The sequence below is a fragment of the Sciurus vulgaris genome, assembly GCF_902686455.1.
Source record: "Sciurus vulgaris genome assembly, chromosome: 15".
Taxonomy (NCBI): domain Eukaryota; kingdom Metazoa; phylum Chordata; class Mammalia; order Rodentia; family Sciuridae; genus Sciurus; species Sciurus vulgaris.
This window is the reverse complement of record NC_136476.1, coordinates 63252927-63268852: the sequence shown is the minus strand read 5'-3', so window position 1 is coordinate 63268852 and position 15926 is coordinate 63252927. Positions and strand designations below refer to the sequence as shown.

At 40.8% G+C, this 15926-nt stretch overlaps 1 protein-coding gene across 2 annotated transcripts in view; it reads right to left on the bottom strand.

Moving 5' to 3' along the window:
• The window catches only part of FSD1L (fibronectin type III and SPRY domain containing 1 like), a 78648-nt gene extending 75995 nt beyond the window's left edge, over positions 1-2653 (bottom strand). For both annotated transcript variants that reach the window (XM_079113292.1, XM_079113293.1), the window contains exon 1: positions 2512-2653. In XM_079113292.1, the coding sequence (XP_078969418.1) occupies positions 2512-2526 (15 nt within the window). In that variant the 5' untranslated portion in view covers positions 2527-2653. The remainder of the gene's footprint in view (positions 1-2511) is intronic.
• Between the last annotated feature and the right edge of the window lie 13273 nt (positions 2654-15926).

Below are 15926 nucleotides of genomic sequence, written 5' to 3'. Positions count from 1 at the left end.
ACCTTTATTGTCAGATTACATGAGTCAGAACTTCCAATAGTCTTGCAATTAGGATTTAACAACACTTCTTTGGCATCACCATTTGAAATAATTTCTTACTACAAAAACAGAAAACATGCTTGAAGATAAAGATGTCCAAACTGGATTAGAAAAGAACAAAGTTATTTTGAGGTTGGGATTATAAAATTAATAACAATAGTTAACAGTATTAATTTATGCTAGGCACTGTTAAGAGGTTTTTAAAAATGAACACAATCCTTACAATAACCTTTTGAGGATTAAGTATAAAACTGTTATCTGAATTTTTAGATAAGGAAATAGAAACAAAGAACAAATTACCTAAGCTACTATAGCCTATAAAAGGCATGACTGAAGACCTGGCTCCAGAGTCATCTTTTTAATGACTTAAGCGTTCAAATCCTGACGCCTTACAAATAGGTATATATCCAGGTCATCCTCACCCTTTGCCACTTGCAGTACCCATTTTCCTTATATTAACTGAGGTACTATTCCTGCTGCTACTGTTTTTATTATAACATTTTACAACAGGAAATAGTCTTTTAAACTCATGCTGTCTTATTTAAAAATAAAAATAATAATAATCAGTTTAGTTCATTACTATTTGAGGCAAGTAATTGATTCTGCAGTAATTTATGAGAAAAGGAAGCTCAAATTCAGCAATTAAATGGGTTACAAGCATTAATACCAGATACTCTTTGTAAGCTATAAAACAACAGGGTATTTTCAAATTAGGAAAAGTCTCTTGATACCACCAGTGAAATTTAATATATTTTCAAATATTGAGAAGTGAGGTTAATACCTCAGTAAGATATAACAGTACCAACAGTAAAAGAACAGCTAATTATTTGCAATCTCTGAGAAACTGCCCATGGTACTCTGTATGTACACACACAAAAAATCACCTGAAATGAGAATAGGTTCAAAATAGCTTATCAGTATGACCTTTCAAGAGTCACAACCTCCAATCTTGATCCCTCAATAAAGTAAGGAATATACATTCGCTGATAAATTATAATGATCCACATTAAAACACATTTTCCCCTACAAAAATAGTTTTTTAATACTAATTTGTCAAACTTTAAAATGCCATGTGATTTCATAATGAATTATTTTATCAAATTTTTACAATAACACTATGAAATACTCTTATTTTTTAAGGAATAGATGAGAAAATAAATTAATCACCAGTGCATGACTTTGCTCTATATCACAGTCAATAAGTATTGCCCTGGAACCCAACTCTCTGAACTCCCAAGTCTTTGCTCTCCCATTTGACCTCTGCTATTGTCCATTCAAGTATCCGATGACTTTTATCTAATAAGCTGTGAGATATTTTACAAATTTAGGCAGAGATAATGTTTTAAACTTACACATATTCAAAACACATAAAATGGAATTTTTAAAATTACTAATAGTCTTGGAGATAATAATTGTGAATATATCCAATTGAGTTTCAAAACAAACGCATATAATGAACACATTTGTTAAATACTTTAACAGTCAATGCTTAACACGTGGCACTATTCTCTCATGCCCCCCCCCCCCAGTGCTCAAGAAGGTGAAACCCAGCAAAATTATAGAAAGTTGTTCTAATAAGTCTTTCCAGTGTTTTCTATCTAATTATAGAAAAGAATGGCCTCTAAGATATGCCCTTGTTTTTCCTTGCTGCATTATTAATACTGCTTGTTTTTCTTTCCTATACTGTACTATATTTCAATTACACTACAACAAAGAGAACCAGGCAGTTGATTTCTATACAAGGATTATGACCAAATGTTAAAAACTCACTGTTGTATTTAACATATTGGCTATGTTGTTTAAACATTTTTACTTAAGTCAAAAGGCAAGTTCTGTAAATTCTTTTCCCAACTTGTTCTGAAAGTATGAAACATTCCACAACCACAGCTAGGTAAATGTGACAAGCAACACCAACTGGTCAACGAGGGTGGGGCGGCTGCCCTGACAACTGTCTTTTCCCTCAATTAACAAACAGAGACCTGCTTATGAACAAGTCACGGGAAAGGGAGGGGAAGGGTACAAAGGAGACTAGGTCCCTGACCTAAAGAGCATGCACTGTGCCAAAAAAGGAGATTGTTCGAGGAAAAAGCATTAGCTCGGTGTCAGCAGAGAGACCCCCAAATCAGGTTGTGCCTCGGCTTCCACATCTGCTGGGGCGGGAAACACCCTCCCTAGCACGCAGGCAGACTGCAGGAATAAAAGGGGCCCAGCGCTGCAGAAAGTGATTGAAAGATGGGGACCGCTCCGGTGTCTTCTGGGGAGTCAGAGGCCAGTCCGGGTCACTGGACGCGGCTCCCGCATCCCGGCCAGCGCAGCTCGCTCCCGTCCAGGAGGGAGGCCCAGTGGCCTCGCCCTCCGCAGCCCGAGTCCCGCAAGCCGGTGCCCACCGCCCACCCGGCCCAGGGCGCCCCGCCCACCCACCCACCGCCGGCCCGGCCCGCATCGGAGGTCCCCGCTCCCCTCCCCGTTTACCTTCTGGGAGTCCATGGCGAGGGGCAAGCCTACCGGCTCGAGCCTGCCACATAAACCGCGCGAGGAGGCGCAGCCGGCCACACTAGACCGCTACCCGCCGCCGCCTCGGCCCGCACCGGCGCCGCCCGGCCCCGCCCGTCCGCGCCCAGCCAGCGCGCGCGCGTCGCCGTGCAGCGGTTGCCAGGGTGAAAGGGCGGCCCGCGGGAGGGAGGGGCGAGGAGCGCCGCGCCTGCGCGCTTCGTCCGGCCCGCCGGAGTTCAGGTGCCTGGGATCTGCGCGGAAGGGAGTGGACGCCCGTCGGCCCTCGCGGGCACGTCTGCAGCTTCTCCTCCCTTCTATCCTTTTTTTTCAGCGAGCGCGAGTTCTGCAGGCCTTGCCGTTGGCCACTCGGCATCCAGAAGCCGAGCCCTCGGGAGGGAAAGCCCCGTCCTGGAGTTCTACCAGTCCACTGTGCATTCCACGCGCACCTGAAGCATCTCCCCACACTAACAAGCCGTGGAGGGACATCCGGGCTAGACCAGGCCCAGCTGTCCAGTGAGAGGAAAAGGGCTAGGATGGGGATGCAGCAGAAACGTGGGTGTGCAACTGGGGTTTGGGAGCCAAGTAGAACTTTCGCGGAGAGCCCCCTCCCCAGCACCCTGCTATGAGAATGATCTTGAGCAAGTCACTGTCCCTGAGCCTGTCTTATTTTACAATTTGTGTAAAATAAGAGAAATAATGCAGACTGTGTAGAGGATTGTGAGGATTAAATAAGATATTTGAAGTGCGTTGTATAGCTTCTACTTAGTAAAATACATCTGTTATTGGTGGGGAGTTAGAACCTGCTCAGTCTGACCTGAGGGCGCAATTCAGGTAAGCTTGAAAATGTTCCTCCCCATGGAGAACTCATCCTCATTTTGGATCACCTGACAGGCTGAGAAAGTTCAACTGGGCAATCATTTATGAATACATGAAAGGGAAATATGTATCAAGTACCTATAGTGTACCAGTTCTACAAACTGAGAATTCAGTAGTGACAAAGTCCTGTTCTCACAGAATTTAAAATGCTTGGAAGACTTGACAAAAAGAATTAATGTATGAGTTGTATTATGAGTGATAAAAAGAAAAATTACATGGGATAAATGAACTTAAGAGAATTGGGAGTGCTCAGTTTCCCATAGGAAGGTCAGGGAAGGCTTCTCAGGAGTAACCTGATAAGTGGGAAGAGGATGAGTCATACAAGGATCTGGGGAAGGGCAGTCTAGTGGAAAGTAATAGCACATACAAAAGCCTGGGAGAAGGTGTGAGAAACTTTATTCTATAGTGCTATAATTATATCTACCCACAAATCTCTCCAACCCTACTGTGATTTCCTTGAGGGCAGAGACTTCTTTTCCCCATATCTGTATCCTCAACACAGGGCCTGCCATACAATCTGTATTTAATAAGTCCTTTTTTTAACTGCACAGAGATGTACAAGAAATGGGGTGAAGAGCACAAATGGGAAAACAACAATTTGGTTCAGACTAGGTGTTTGGAAAGCCTGGATCCAGGAAGAGCCTCTGTACAATTTTGTTCCTGCCAGCCGAAAGAAGTGGCATGCAGTCCTGCAGAGACATGCCCCTTCTCTTGGTACCAAGGGAAAAGAACCTTCTGGCCAAGCCTTTACAATTCCATGAGGAGCAATGAGAGCAGCCCAGCCACTAACCCACGGCTGCAGTTGCAAAGGCTGATCTTCACACCATGCTCTGTGCACTGAGGCTGAGTCAGTTCCCCAGGAGGGAGATATGCAGCCTGGGAAATGGAGAAGAACATTAGAGCAAACCACCAGACTATTTGGTTCCCGGTGCTACCCTTGCTTGTCACCTGGACTCCCACAAAAAGAAGGAAGGGGCGTTCGGTGCCATTCTTCCTCCTTTGGATGCAAGGGCTTCATGTCACTCCTATCAGAGGGTAACTCTTGGGCACTTTATGACTGACGGACAACACCACAGGAGGAGGAAGAAAGAGGCTTTAGGAGACAAGGAGTCGCAGCTGAAATGTGATCTCCAGACTCTGTACAGGTTCATGCTCCAGAAGCTCACTAGCTCACTCCTGGCTCCTTGCCTCCAGCTCTTCCAGTTCTTTCTCTGCAGCCCAGCCAGGAGCCTGCAGAGTTCTACCCCGTGTGACTTCTGCCCTCACCAGTCTGGTTCCCCTGCCAAACTCATCCTGGGTTTCTTGTTTCCCCTTGTTCCCAAACAGGAACAGATATTTCCTCTGGCTGTGACTTCTTTCTTCCCCAGTTCATATAGGTTCTGTCACCACAATCACTCACCAAAATGGGCGAACTCTGTACCCCAACCCACTCCACTCTCAGTGTCTCTTGCTATAGACAAATCCTTTTCTTTTTCTGCACTTACCTTTTTACGGCCATTTCAGGATGGAAATTTTCAAAAATAGCTTTACCAACAAAGTAGTAGTTCTTAAATGGGTCCCCTGTAGCAGCTGCATCAGTATCACTTGCTAACTTCAAAGTGCAAATTCTCAGGTTTCTTTCCCAGACCAACTGAATCAGAAACTCTAGAAATGGGTTCCAGTAATCTGTTTTAACAAGTCTTCCAGGTAATTCTGATGCACACCAATGCTTGCAAACTATTACATTAAGAGAAGTAAAATTGCCTTAACAAAACAAAAGGAAAAAAGAAACTACAGGGGAATAAAAACAGATGTTTCAAAACTTAGATTTCTGATTCTGATACAGTACATCTAGCCATAAGTAATTGAATTAGGCTTTTGGACCCCATGAATCTCTCTCAGAAAACTCCAAGTCAGGACAACCTTAGGGTTGTGCTTGCTAATGTCTGATGATCCCTCCCTGAATCCGGTTCTCTGACCACGCTGGGTAGTGCCAGGCATTGCCAGTAACCCTGAGATGCCTTGTGAGTCTAGGATTCCCTATCTGGTGAGAGAAAATGTCCTCCCTTTCTGTGTCTCCAACAGTCTTCTCCTTGGGTGTCAGTTTAGGGTCACTGGCGTGGAGTCACATGTCTGCATGTAAGGCCTGACACTGCCGCTTACCAGCTATATGGACACCAGTGAGCCTCTTATCCTCACTAAGCCTCAATTTCCTCATCTGTTATATAGTGATCATAATTCCCTTTTAGGTTGTTGTGAGGATTAAAGGAGATTATATATGTACAATGCCTGGCTTAGTAGGCATTTAGTAAGTGGAAGCAGTTAATGTTACTTCCTGTACACCATGTCCTTTCATGCCACTCTCACATGGTTCTTTCTCCCTTGGGATCTTTGGGGCCTTAGAAGATCTAGTTTTACCCCAACTCCCCTTTTCGCTTCTATGCCTGACTTTTCTGAAGCATCACTAGCCAGATGTTGCCCCACATCTTTACCCATTGCTCCCTGCTAACATCTGGCAAGGGTCTTAGCATACACTACCTAGCCTCTGAGGTTTCTCTAAGCCTTATTTTCTTCAGCTGTGAAGTAAGAATCATAGCTCTAGCACCTACAAGGGTTGTTGAGTGAATTAAATGAGATAATACCTGTTAAGTATTCAGGAGCATGTCTGGAGTATAGTAAGCATCCAAACAATTCGCCATGATCCTCTCTTCCCAACCATAAAAACCTAACTATGTTTTCTGCCCCCTTCTGATGGAGGATCAAACTCTCCCCAAAGTCCTGGAACCTCTTGGAAGTCAAGAGCACTAATTTCTGACCCTAGTCACTCTTTATGGACAGGGTCTCCTAGGAGGAAAAGGACAGTGCTGCCCTGAAGTGGGATGGCACTCTGGGGTGGTCTGGCTCCATACTTGGAGAGCTCTAAAGCAAGTGAGAAATGGTCACTGGACACAAACCTGATTGACCAACGGCCAGAAAACCGTGTGAGGGGAGACACAAACGCCTGTGTCTTCAGCCTGAAAGGGAAAATTCAGGGATGATGTAATCATTGACCTCAAGTCTCCCCAGGGCTGTTATGAGGACATGGGAGATGACATGTCTAGCATCCCACAGGTCAGATCAGACCCAACTGGTGGAAGTTCCTAGAAGAAAGATTTCCACTCAACAAAATGTCTAACTTTCTAAGACAGCCACACAGGACTGGAATAGACTGCTTGGTAGAGAGATTCCTATCAGTCCGGCTATCTGAGCAGAGGCTGGGCATTTGCTTAGAGCTGTCATAGTGGGATATGGGCACTGGAAGGGTGCCTGGTGGAGATAACTTTTAACGTCTTTCTGAACCCTGAGGTTCCATCGTTTCCTCAACTTCAGGCCAAAAACCATTTATTCCCTTTCAGACTTGACTGTGTAATTGTACTCACCTTGGGAAAGCTCTCTAACTTTCTTCTCCTCACCCTCCCATATAGTCCATTGAGAGGACCCCACTGCTTCCTAGAGAAGGACCTGAGAGGGCCAGTTCACTGAACCCTAGCTATTAGGGTGTGACTGTGTCATAAGATCATGCACGATGGCCTGTTTATTCTAGGCACTGAGGACACTGAGGTGTGTAAGTCCTGGGAGCCTCAGGTATCTCTGTCGTACTGTACTTTGACCCTGGACACACCTCAGGACTTACCATGTTCAGAGACTGATCATGAAGAAAATAAATTAATGTGTATAGACTAAATAAATGTATATAGAGTTCTTAGAATAATACCTGACATATAGAAAATGTGTAATATGTATTAACTATCTATTGTTATTTTCTGGAATAAACCACTCTCCTAAGGATATAGCGCCAGGAAATAGTAGTGTCTGTGTGTACTTTGCTACTGCATTGCCTTTGCTGTCAGGCTAAGATGGTACTATGTCAGCACTTCCTGGGAAAATAAGCTTCTTGAAATCCCTCTCTCATTCTGAAGGTCAATCTGTACTTTTCCATGACAAAACTGGCAGAGGCAGAAAGGTGACAGGACAACTGTAAGGGCAAGGTAGACAGGGTGTAATATTTGATTAGAAAATGTAGCCCATTTTTTTCCATCTCATTGGCTACACCTTGACCAGCAGCACTCAGGAAGGAAAGATAGGATCCTTTCCAAGTCAAGGTAAGAAATGATGAGAGAACAATTCCAAGGACTGAAAGTAGGAGATGACATTAATTGAATGGAGAGAGACACCTTCAATGGCTAAAAGCTGGAGAAGTTAGGAAAACTTTAGAACATAAAGGAGATGAAAAATACACAGTGATGTGAGAGAAAGCTTGTGAGAGTACAATCTTAAAAACAGCTAGAATTTTTAAAAATACAATTGAACAACATCTGTAGAAAGTAAGTAATACATTCATAAATTTTGCTTTTGGTTCAGATCAGGTATCAGGTATGAAATTTAAGCCTCGTTTCATGTTATCAAATACAGCATTGCTATGGTCTGAATACTTATGTCTCCCCCAAATCCTAACCCCATAGTGATGATATTAGGAGGTGGGCCTTTGTGAGGTGATTAGGTATGAGGGTGGAGCCCTGAAGAATGGAATGGAAAGAAAGGAAACCCCAGGAGGAACCTGGCTCCTTCTAGCACCTGAGGATGCAGTAATTAGGCACCGTCTATGAATCAGCGAGCAGGACCTGACCAGACACTGAATCTGCTGCCAGCACTTTGATCTAGCACTTCCAGGTGTCCAGAACTGTGAGAAATAAGTTTATAAACGACACAGTCTATGTTATTTTGTCATGGAAGCTTAAACAGACTAAGACAAACACCTATAAGTATGTAATTGTATTTATTTTTCTGTTGTCATAAAAGTGAATCAAAGACAAGTAGTTGACTTTGAAATATAAATTCAAATTTGGCATGATTTCTTCATGGTTAAAAAGAAAAAGAAAAAAAAGTGTGGGGGTTGGGAGAAGAGATTAGTAGACATCAGACCGTCATGGTCTTTGAATTCCTGACCAAGGTACTGGGATTTGAGCAAGTTGTATGTGGGAAGCCACTTACATGTTTATGAACCAAAAGTTATTTTAGGACACAATTTGGCAGGAGGAATAGGGAGGAAGTGAGTGGGAGGAGTCTGGGGTGAAGAGTTGAGGGGAACCAGGAGGCCCAGACCTCTCTAGCCCCTTCCTTTCCCTGGTTAGATCCTTATAGCCCCCAACCTCCATTCTACCACCACCACCACCACAACCATTAGAATACAGAGATTATCTAAGCATTATAAATCTTTAAGTAGTTTTCAGTCAAATGGAAAAAAATAACAAAATGGTCTTAATGAAAATCGATGACTTTCTTCCAAAGTCATTTAAATCAGGGGTCAGTAACATTTTCCTGAAAGGACCATATAGTCAATATTTTAGACTCCCAGGACTGCACGATCTCTGTCACAATGATGCAATTCCACCACTATAGAAAGAAAGTAGCCCTGCACGGTATAGAAAGGATTGGGTGTGACTGGGTTCCCATAAAACTTAATTTACAAAAATAGATTGGGGGTTGGATTTGACTCAGGCCATAAAAGAACATTAAGAAATGTTTTGTTTAGAATATAACCCTGTGATTCTTGTGCACCTCTAAGGTCTCACTGACTCTCCCTCCAAGATACTTCCCACACACATACACCACCATCCCCACCCTAACTCAGAGAGAAAGTGATACTTGTGATGATATTGTAGAGTAACTGTCTCTGAAACAATAATGAGCAAAGGAGGGACCTTGGAGTCAGACCTAGATTTGAATCCTACCCCTCACAACCTGTGATCTTACCATAGCACACAAACTCTGAGCCTCCATTTCCTCATGGGCAAAATGAAGATAATAGGCATAAATTTACAAGCTGTTGCAAGGACTAAATGTATAGAGAGCACTCATCCTAATGCTTGGCCTAGAAAAGGCCCTGAATAAATAATGGTTGTTAACCCACATCAGCTCTATAAATAGTAGAGTCAAAGAGGACAGACCCAGGCTGAACCAAGGGAACGCCCTTGCAGATGCAGACTGTCAGCCAGTACTGGCACTAGGTGAGAAGCCCGAGGAATCTCTAAACATGCACAAGATTAGAAGAGAAAGCAACACTAAGTCTGAAGACACTACTGCAAGACAGATTATTACAAAGCTTCTGGTTAATTGTTTATTAGACAGCCCCATCTGCAGCAAATCCACTTGGCTGTTCGTGGCTGGGGAACTTTGTCGCATGCCTCTGTTCAAGTAATAAGATCCTGCTCTTCATCCTCAGACTCTCCACAGCTGCTGAGTGGGAGAACCCAATGTAAACAGCCTCCTCTGAGTTCATTCTTCCGGGCTCATGAGCCCAATCATCTTTTTTTCAGCTGAAAAATAAACACATCAAAAAAATGAATGCTTCTCTCCTAGGGGGAAATGACAATGAGAATCAATCAATAACCAGAAATAACATGGGGTAATCTTTAGAGAAGACATTGTGAAAAATAAGAAGGCTAATTGCACACCTGGATACATACCTGGATTAACAAATCAAAAGGATATCTGAGAGAGCCTGAGTTCAAGTCTTGATACTACCTCCTTATCAGCTGTGTATTGGTGGTCAAGGTATTCAACTTCTGTGCCTACATTTCCCCAAGTATAAAATGAAGATAATCATGGTATGTTCCTTTAAGGATTAAATGCACTAATAAATACAAAGTACTTGGAACAATGCCTGACACTTGGTAAGAAATGCTTGCTCCGGGTTCGCCAGTATTGGTATCAGTATTATTCTTTGACAAAGATTTTTAGAGGCTGAACTAAGACAAAGAACTAAGAATCAAATTCAAAGCTATTCTGAAGACTCTGTGGTACTCTCAAAGACCCAAACCCGAAATCCAAATGAAACTTTGGGCTTTTCACTTCGGTAATTCAGTTAGTCATGGGACAGGTCAGACCCGGATAATGGGTGTTCCCATAGTTCAGGTCAATTCATGGAACAGTGACTGAGTAAACTAACTGAAGACAATAACGATACTGTGACTTTGCAAAAGGATATCCTGATTCTTAGGAAATACACATTGAAGTATTTAGGACTGAAAGGCCACGATGTATGTACATTATGCTCAAGTGATTCAAAAGTGAGGGAGGGATAGACAGAGAACATACAATTTAAATAAAACGAATGTTTAAGTATGCGTCACCTGATGTTCTGTGTACCATTTTTACTGAGAGCTTTTCTATAAGCTTGAAATAATTTCCCAATAACTTTTTAAAAAACTCATTAGGATGGGTTAACAATGAAAGAAGTGCAATCTCAATTTGACCAGCAAGCAAGCATGGGGCCACTGCAGGTCAAGCAGAGGTGACCAGATAGTTCTGACCATGTGGTGCTAGGAGAGCTTGGACTTGGAACAAGAGAACATGAAGTAGCTCAGTGATTCAACCACCTACTGGTGTCAGGCTAAAATCTCCTGACGCACCTGTCTCCACAACAGGCTCTGCTTATTTAGGGTTAATGTCGAGATTTTATTTTCAAATTTCAAGAACTGCCTCTTCATTGATCCTCCTACCTCATATTTCTTTCCAACTTCATTCCATTTGGCAAACTGTAGATCAACCCCTAACCGACTGCTTTCACCACATAAGTTCCTCACCCAGGAAATTACAATGATTTCCTATTTTCTACAATACCTCATCTAAACCTTGTTATCTTATCAGTTTCATGTTTTATAATTTTACATATTTTGGCTAGAAGTTTCAACTTTTGTGATTTTTTTTTCCCCTGACCACTGAAAATAACAGGTCCTATAATTAGACTGACATTCAATACTGGTTAATGCTTAGTTCGGGTCATATGGTTGGACTCTAGGCTTAGGCCAAAGTTGTGATTTGACTGAGATTGAAATAAAAATTCTTTACTCTTATTTTTTAAATTTAAATAAACTTTCATTTTAGAATCATTTTAGGCTTACAGAAAATTTGCAAAGATAATGCAGAGGATTCCCATGTACCCCACACATGATTTCCTCTGCTGCTAACTTTTGCCATTACTAAGACATTCCTCACAACTAGTGACTAACACTGGTGGATAGTTGTTAACCGAGCTCCATACATTATTCAGATTTCATCAGTTTTCCCCAATGTCCTTTTCTGTTCCAGGATCCCATCTAGAAGACTATATTACATTTAACTTTCTTATTTTTAAATTTAAAAATATGTAAAAAAAAGCCATATGCTACCCTTAAAAATAAGACACCTTGATGCTATATCTTTTCTCCTTCCCTTGAACATGAAAAAATTCACAACATATTTTAGTTCATCCCAAGGAATGATTAAAACACTCGTTTCTAGGATTCCTGAGTTGTCTTTGTGTCAGTTTCTTTGAGAGCTCAAAGTCTTTCTCAAACTCAAAGTCCAAGGCTACATCTAATAAACTGGTCTAAGACAGTTTTTTTTTTTTTTTTTCCCCATATAGTATAAAATAATTATTTACACAGCAACTCCTCTGGAGATTCCTTGAATCTCATGTTTGACACACAGTGCTAAAATGAGCATTCACTGCCTACCTAAGGAAAGTACTTGAGTAACATCCCATAGGGCATTATTCATACCTCAGAGGCCAGGAATAGTAAAATGAGCCCTGTGGGAACTGTGGCATCAACTGCCCTCATGCTGCCAGTGACCTTTCTCTGATTTGGTCACAGGCAGACAGTTTATGCACCCTGCTTAGAGATTCAGAGAGCTAATTAACAGATGAAGTCTAATTGGCTTTTCTAGCCTCTGATTCTGGATCTGCATGCCTTCTGATTTCCTCCCCTTTCTCTGCATGGCTAGAACAAGTTCATCTAACCAAGTGACCCTGTTTATCCTAACAGAAGTGGGGAATTTTTCATTTTCTCTTAAGGAAAAGAGAAACAATATCCCCTTATAAGGATTTCTTAGATGTCACCAGAATTCAGATATAAGGCTCTATAAAGGATGAAGAGTTAAAGAGGTTTCAGAAAGAAAAATCAGATATTTTTAAAGTGGCAGCAACTTTTTCCAAATGAAATGCTTGGTGTAAAATTTTAAACTGGCAATGTAGGATTTTCATCAATTCTGTGTCTTGAGGCTTCCACCATGTATTCAAAAACACAATACAAAACTAAAGGACTTTTTGAAAAAAAGAAAAATGAATTCATAAATCTACCATCCTAGCACACTTATTTTCAGTTTTATGACTTCTCGTTCACGTTTGGCTAGTATATGCATTTTGTTTGCCTTGTATTATACTGTAAACGTATCCTACATTTCTGTTATTCAATATAACTTTATTTTTATTTTATATTTGTTCTAATTAGTTATACATGACAGTAGAATGCATTTATATATTTTGATAGATCATACATAAATGGAGTATAATTTCTCATTTTTCTGATTGTACATATTGTAGGATCATGTCAGTCATACAGTCATATGTGTACATGAGGTAATAATGTCTGTTTTGCTCTATTATTCTTCATACCTCCATGCCCCTTCCCCTCCCTTCACTCCCCTCTACCTAATATAAAGTAACTCTATTCTTACCTACCTCCCCACTCTTATTGTGAATTAGTATCTGCATATCAGAGAAAACGTTCCACCTTTGGGTTTTTGTGTTTGGCTTATTTCACTTAGCATGATATTCTCCAACTCCATCCATTTACCAGAAAATGCCGGAATTTCATTTTTCTATAAAGTTGAGTACTATTCCATCATATATGTGTGAATATATATATATATATATATATATATATCACATTTTCTTTATCCATTCATCTGTTGAAGGGTAGGTTGGTTTCACAGTTTAGCTATTGTGAGCTGAGCTGCTGTGAATATTGATGTGGTTGTATCTCTGTAGTATGCTGATTTTAAGTCTTTTGGGTATAAACTGAGGAGTGGGATAGCTGGGTCAAATGGTGGTACCATTCCAAGTTTTCTGAGGAATCTCCACACTGCTTTCCATAATGGTTGTCAATGTATTTTTAGTGTTCACATAATATTATATTAAGTATATATAATTTAAACATTTCACTAATGTGCTGTATGAGGGCAAAGTTATGTGTCATTTTGTTTTGTTTTGTTTTTTGGTCACCACTGTACCCTCAGCATTTTAAACAGGGAAAGTAGATACTCAGGACATAATCAAATAAAAAGTGAATGTAAATGGCTTTGAATTCTTATTCTCATGTGTTATTTTTAATGTGTCCCTTTTTTTGGTAAGTTACTCTTTCTCACTTGGCCACCTTTTAATTAAAAAAAGAAAAAACAAGAAAACAGTGATCAGTTTTCTTTGATTGTGATCTTGGTATGACTGGTATGATTCCATAGGAATCCTTTGCATGCCTGAAATGTCTTTGTCCTACCCTCACATTTATTGCATAGCTTGGCTAGATGGAGAATTCTGTGATGGAAATTATGTCCCCTCAGAAATATGAAGGCAACACCCCCAGGGCTCTGTCAAAAAAGCCGGCATCATTCTGACTCTTGATACTTTTCCTGTGCGTAACGTCCCCTGAGTATACAAGCGCCATCACCGTTCTCTGAAAGGTTTGCCCAGGTGTTTTGAGATTACTTGATGACACACTTTGGTATGGGTCTATTTTTACCTATTCGTCAAGGCAATCAATGGCCATTTTTTTGGGGGGCGGGGGGATGCTGGGGATCGAACCCAGGGCCTTGTGCTTACAAGACAAGCACTCTACCAACTGAGCTATCTCCCCAGCCTCAATGGCCATTTTTAATCCAGAAGTTCACATCTTTCACTTATGAAAACGTCCCTTTCCTTGAATTGCATCTCCTAGATTCTCCTATTTCCTCTCTTCTTGTTCCCCTTTTGCTGTCCCTTGTATCCTCCACCTCTTCGTTCCCTTCCTCATTTTGACAGTGAATCCCTTGGAATGGATCTCCAACTTCATCTTTTCCATCTTGTTGTTTTTACTCTACTTTGTGAGACATTTCATCAAATTCAAATTCTTCTCACGAGCTTTGCATTTTTTTTTTCATTTTTAACTTTTGAGAGCTCTTTTTTGTTTTCAGAATCTTCCTCTTAAATAGCCAAGTATTTCCAAAGACATGATCTTTCCTATTACTGAAATTAGTAATTTTAAAATACATTTTCTTTTTACCTTGCAGTCTATTTCCCCCAAGTCGTTTTGTTTTCCTTTTCCTCTTTGTTTTGATCTGTCTGTCATAGTACAGACTTGCCTCAGGGATCTGGTTATTCTTTATTTAAGAATGGAAGCAATAAAATTAGCTGGAAGATTTTATTTGTAGGTAAATTTGGCCATTGAAATAGTTCACTACAGGTGACATGACCGAGTCTTAGTTGGAGCCCCAGCGCCACCCCATACTCCTATTTAGGTATTTTCTTGGGCTAGTCAGATTCCCCAGAGAATGATCTCCTGGTCTCCCACTTAGTGGATGAAGATCTGGTTGCTAGAATTCTAGGAAGTGTAAATGGGAAGAAGGCCTCTTCTACTTTCAGATTCCACTTAATTTCCCTGACTTAATATGGTACCCCTATTTCTGGTGCCTCCCCAAATCTTACTTTATCCTTTTTATAGAATACTCTCTAGTCTGCTGAGGATGACAAGGGGCATTTGCCTGGCCACATAGAATAGAGATATGGTAGCTAGAAGACGATTTTTTTAAAATGCCTTTCAAAGTTTAGTTGTAACTTAAACACAGTAAGGTACACATCATAAGCATGTATGGCTAATGCGGTTTTTACATATGTGTGTATCCATGTGACAACATTCAGATCCCTTGTGCCTGTTCCCATTCAAAATACTATCCACAGTTACTGCTCTTCTGAGCTCTATCACCTAGAAATGTTTTGCCTCTTCTCAAACATGACTTAAATGGAATCATACTCTGCATGCTATTTTGCGTCTTGCTCTATGCTTAACATTAGTTATTTATTCATTCATGTTATTTCAAGTTAGCAGTCTCATTCTTTTTCATTTTTGTGTAGTATGCCACTGTGTGACTATACCACAATTTATTTGTTCATATGACTATTTTTGGACACTTGAGTTGTTTCTAGATTGAAGCTTTTGCAAATAATTCTCTCATGAACACTCTTGAACATGTCTATTAGTGCACATGTGCCTTTCTGTTGGTAACATACCCAGGAGTGGGCCTGGTGAAAATAAGTTTATTTTCAGCTACAATCAATTCAATTAGACAGATTTCCAGTGTGCTTTTACTGATTTATTTTTCCATGAATAGTGTATGAGAGTTCCAGTTGCTCTACAACCTAGCCAACAGTTTTTAATTTCAGTCATTTTGGTGTGTGGGAAGTGATATCTCTTTGTGATTTTAATTTGCATGTCCCTGGTGACTGAAGATATTAACAGTCACTTTGTATATTCACTGGGTCTTTATTTTCCCTCTTTTGTAAAGTGCCTGTTCAAGTCTTTTTATCCATTTGGATTGTCTGTCTTTTTCTTATTGATCTGCAGAAGTTCTTTATCAAATAGGTAGAATATTTTAATAGGAATTCTTTATCAAATATGTGTTTTATAAATATCTATTTTCCAGTCTGT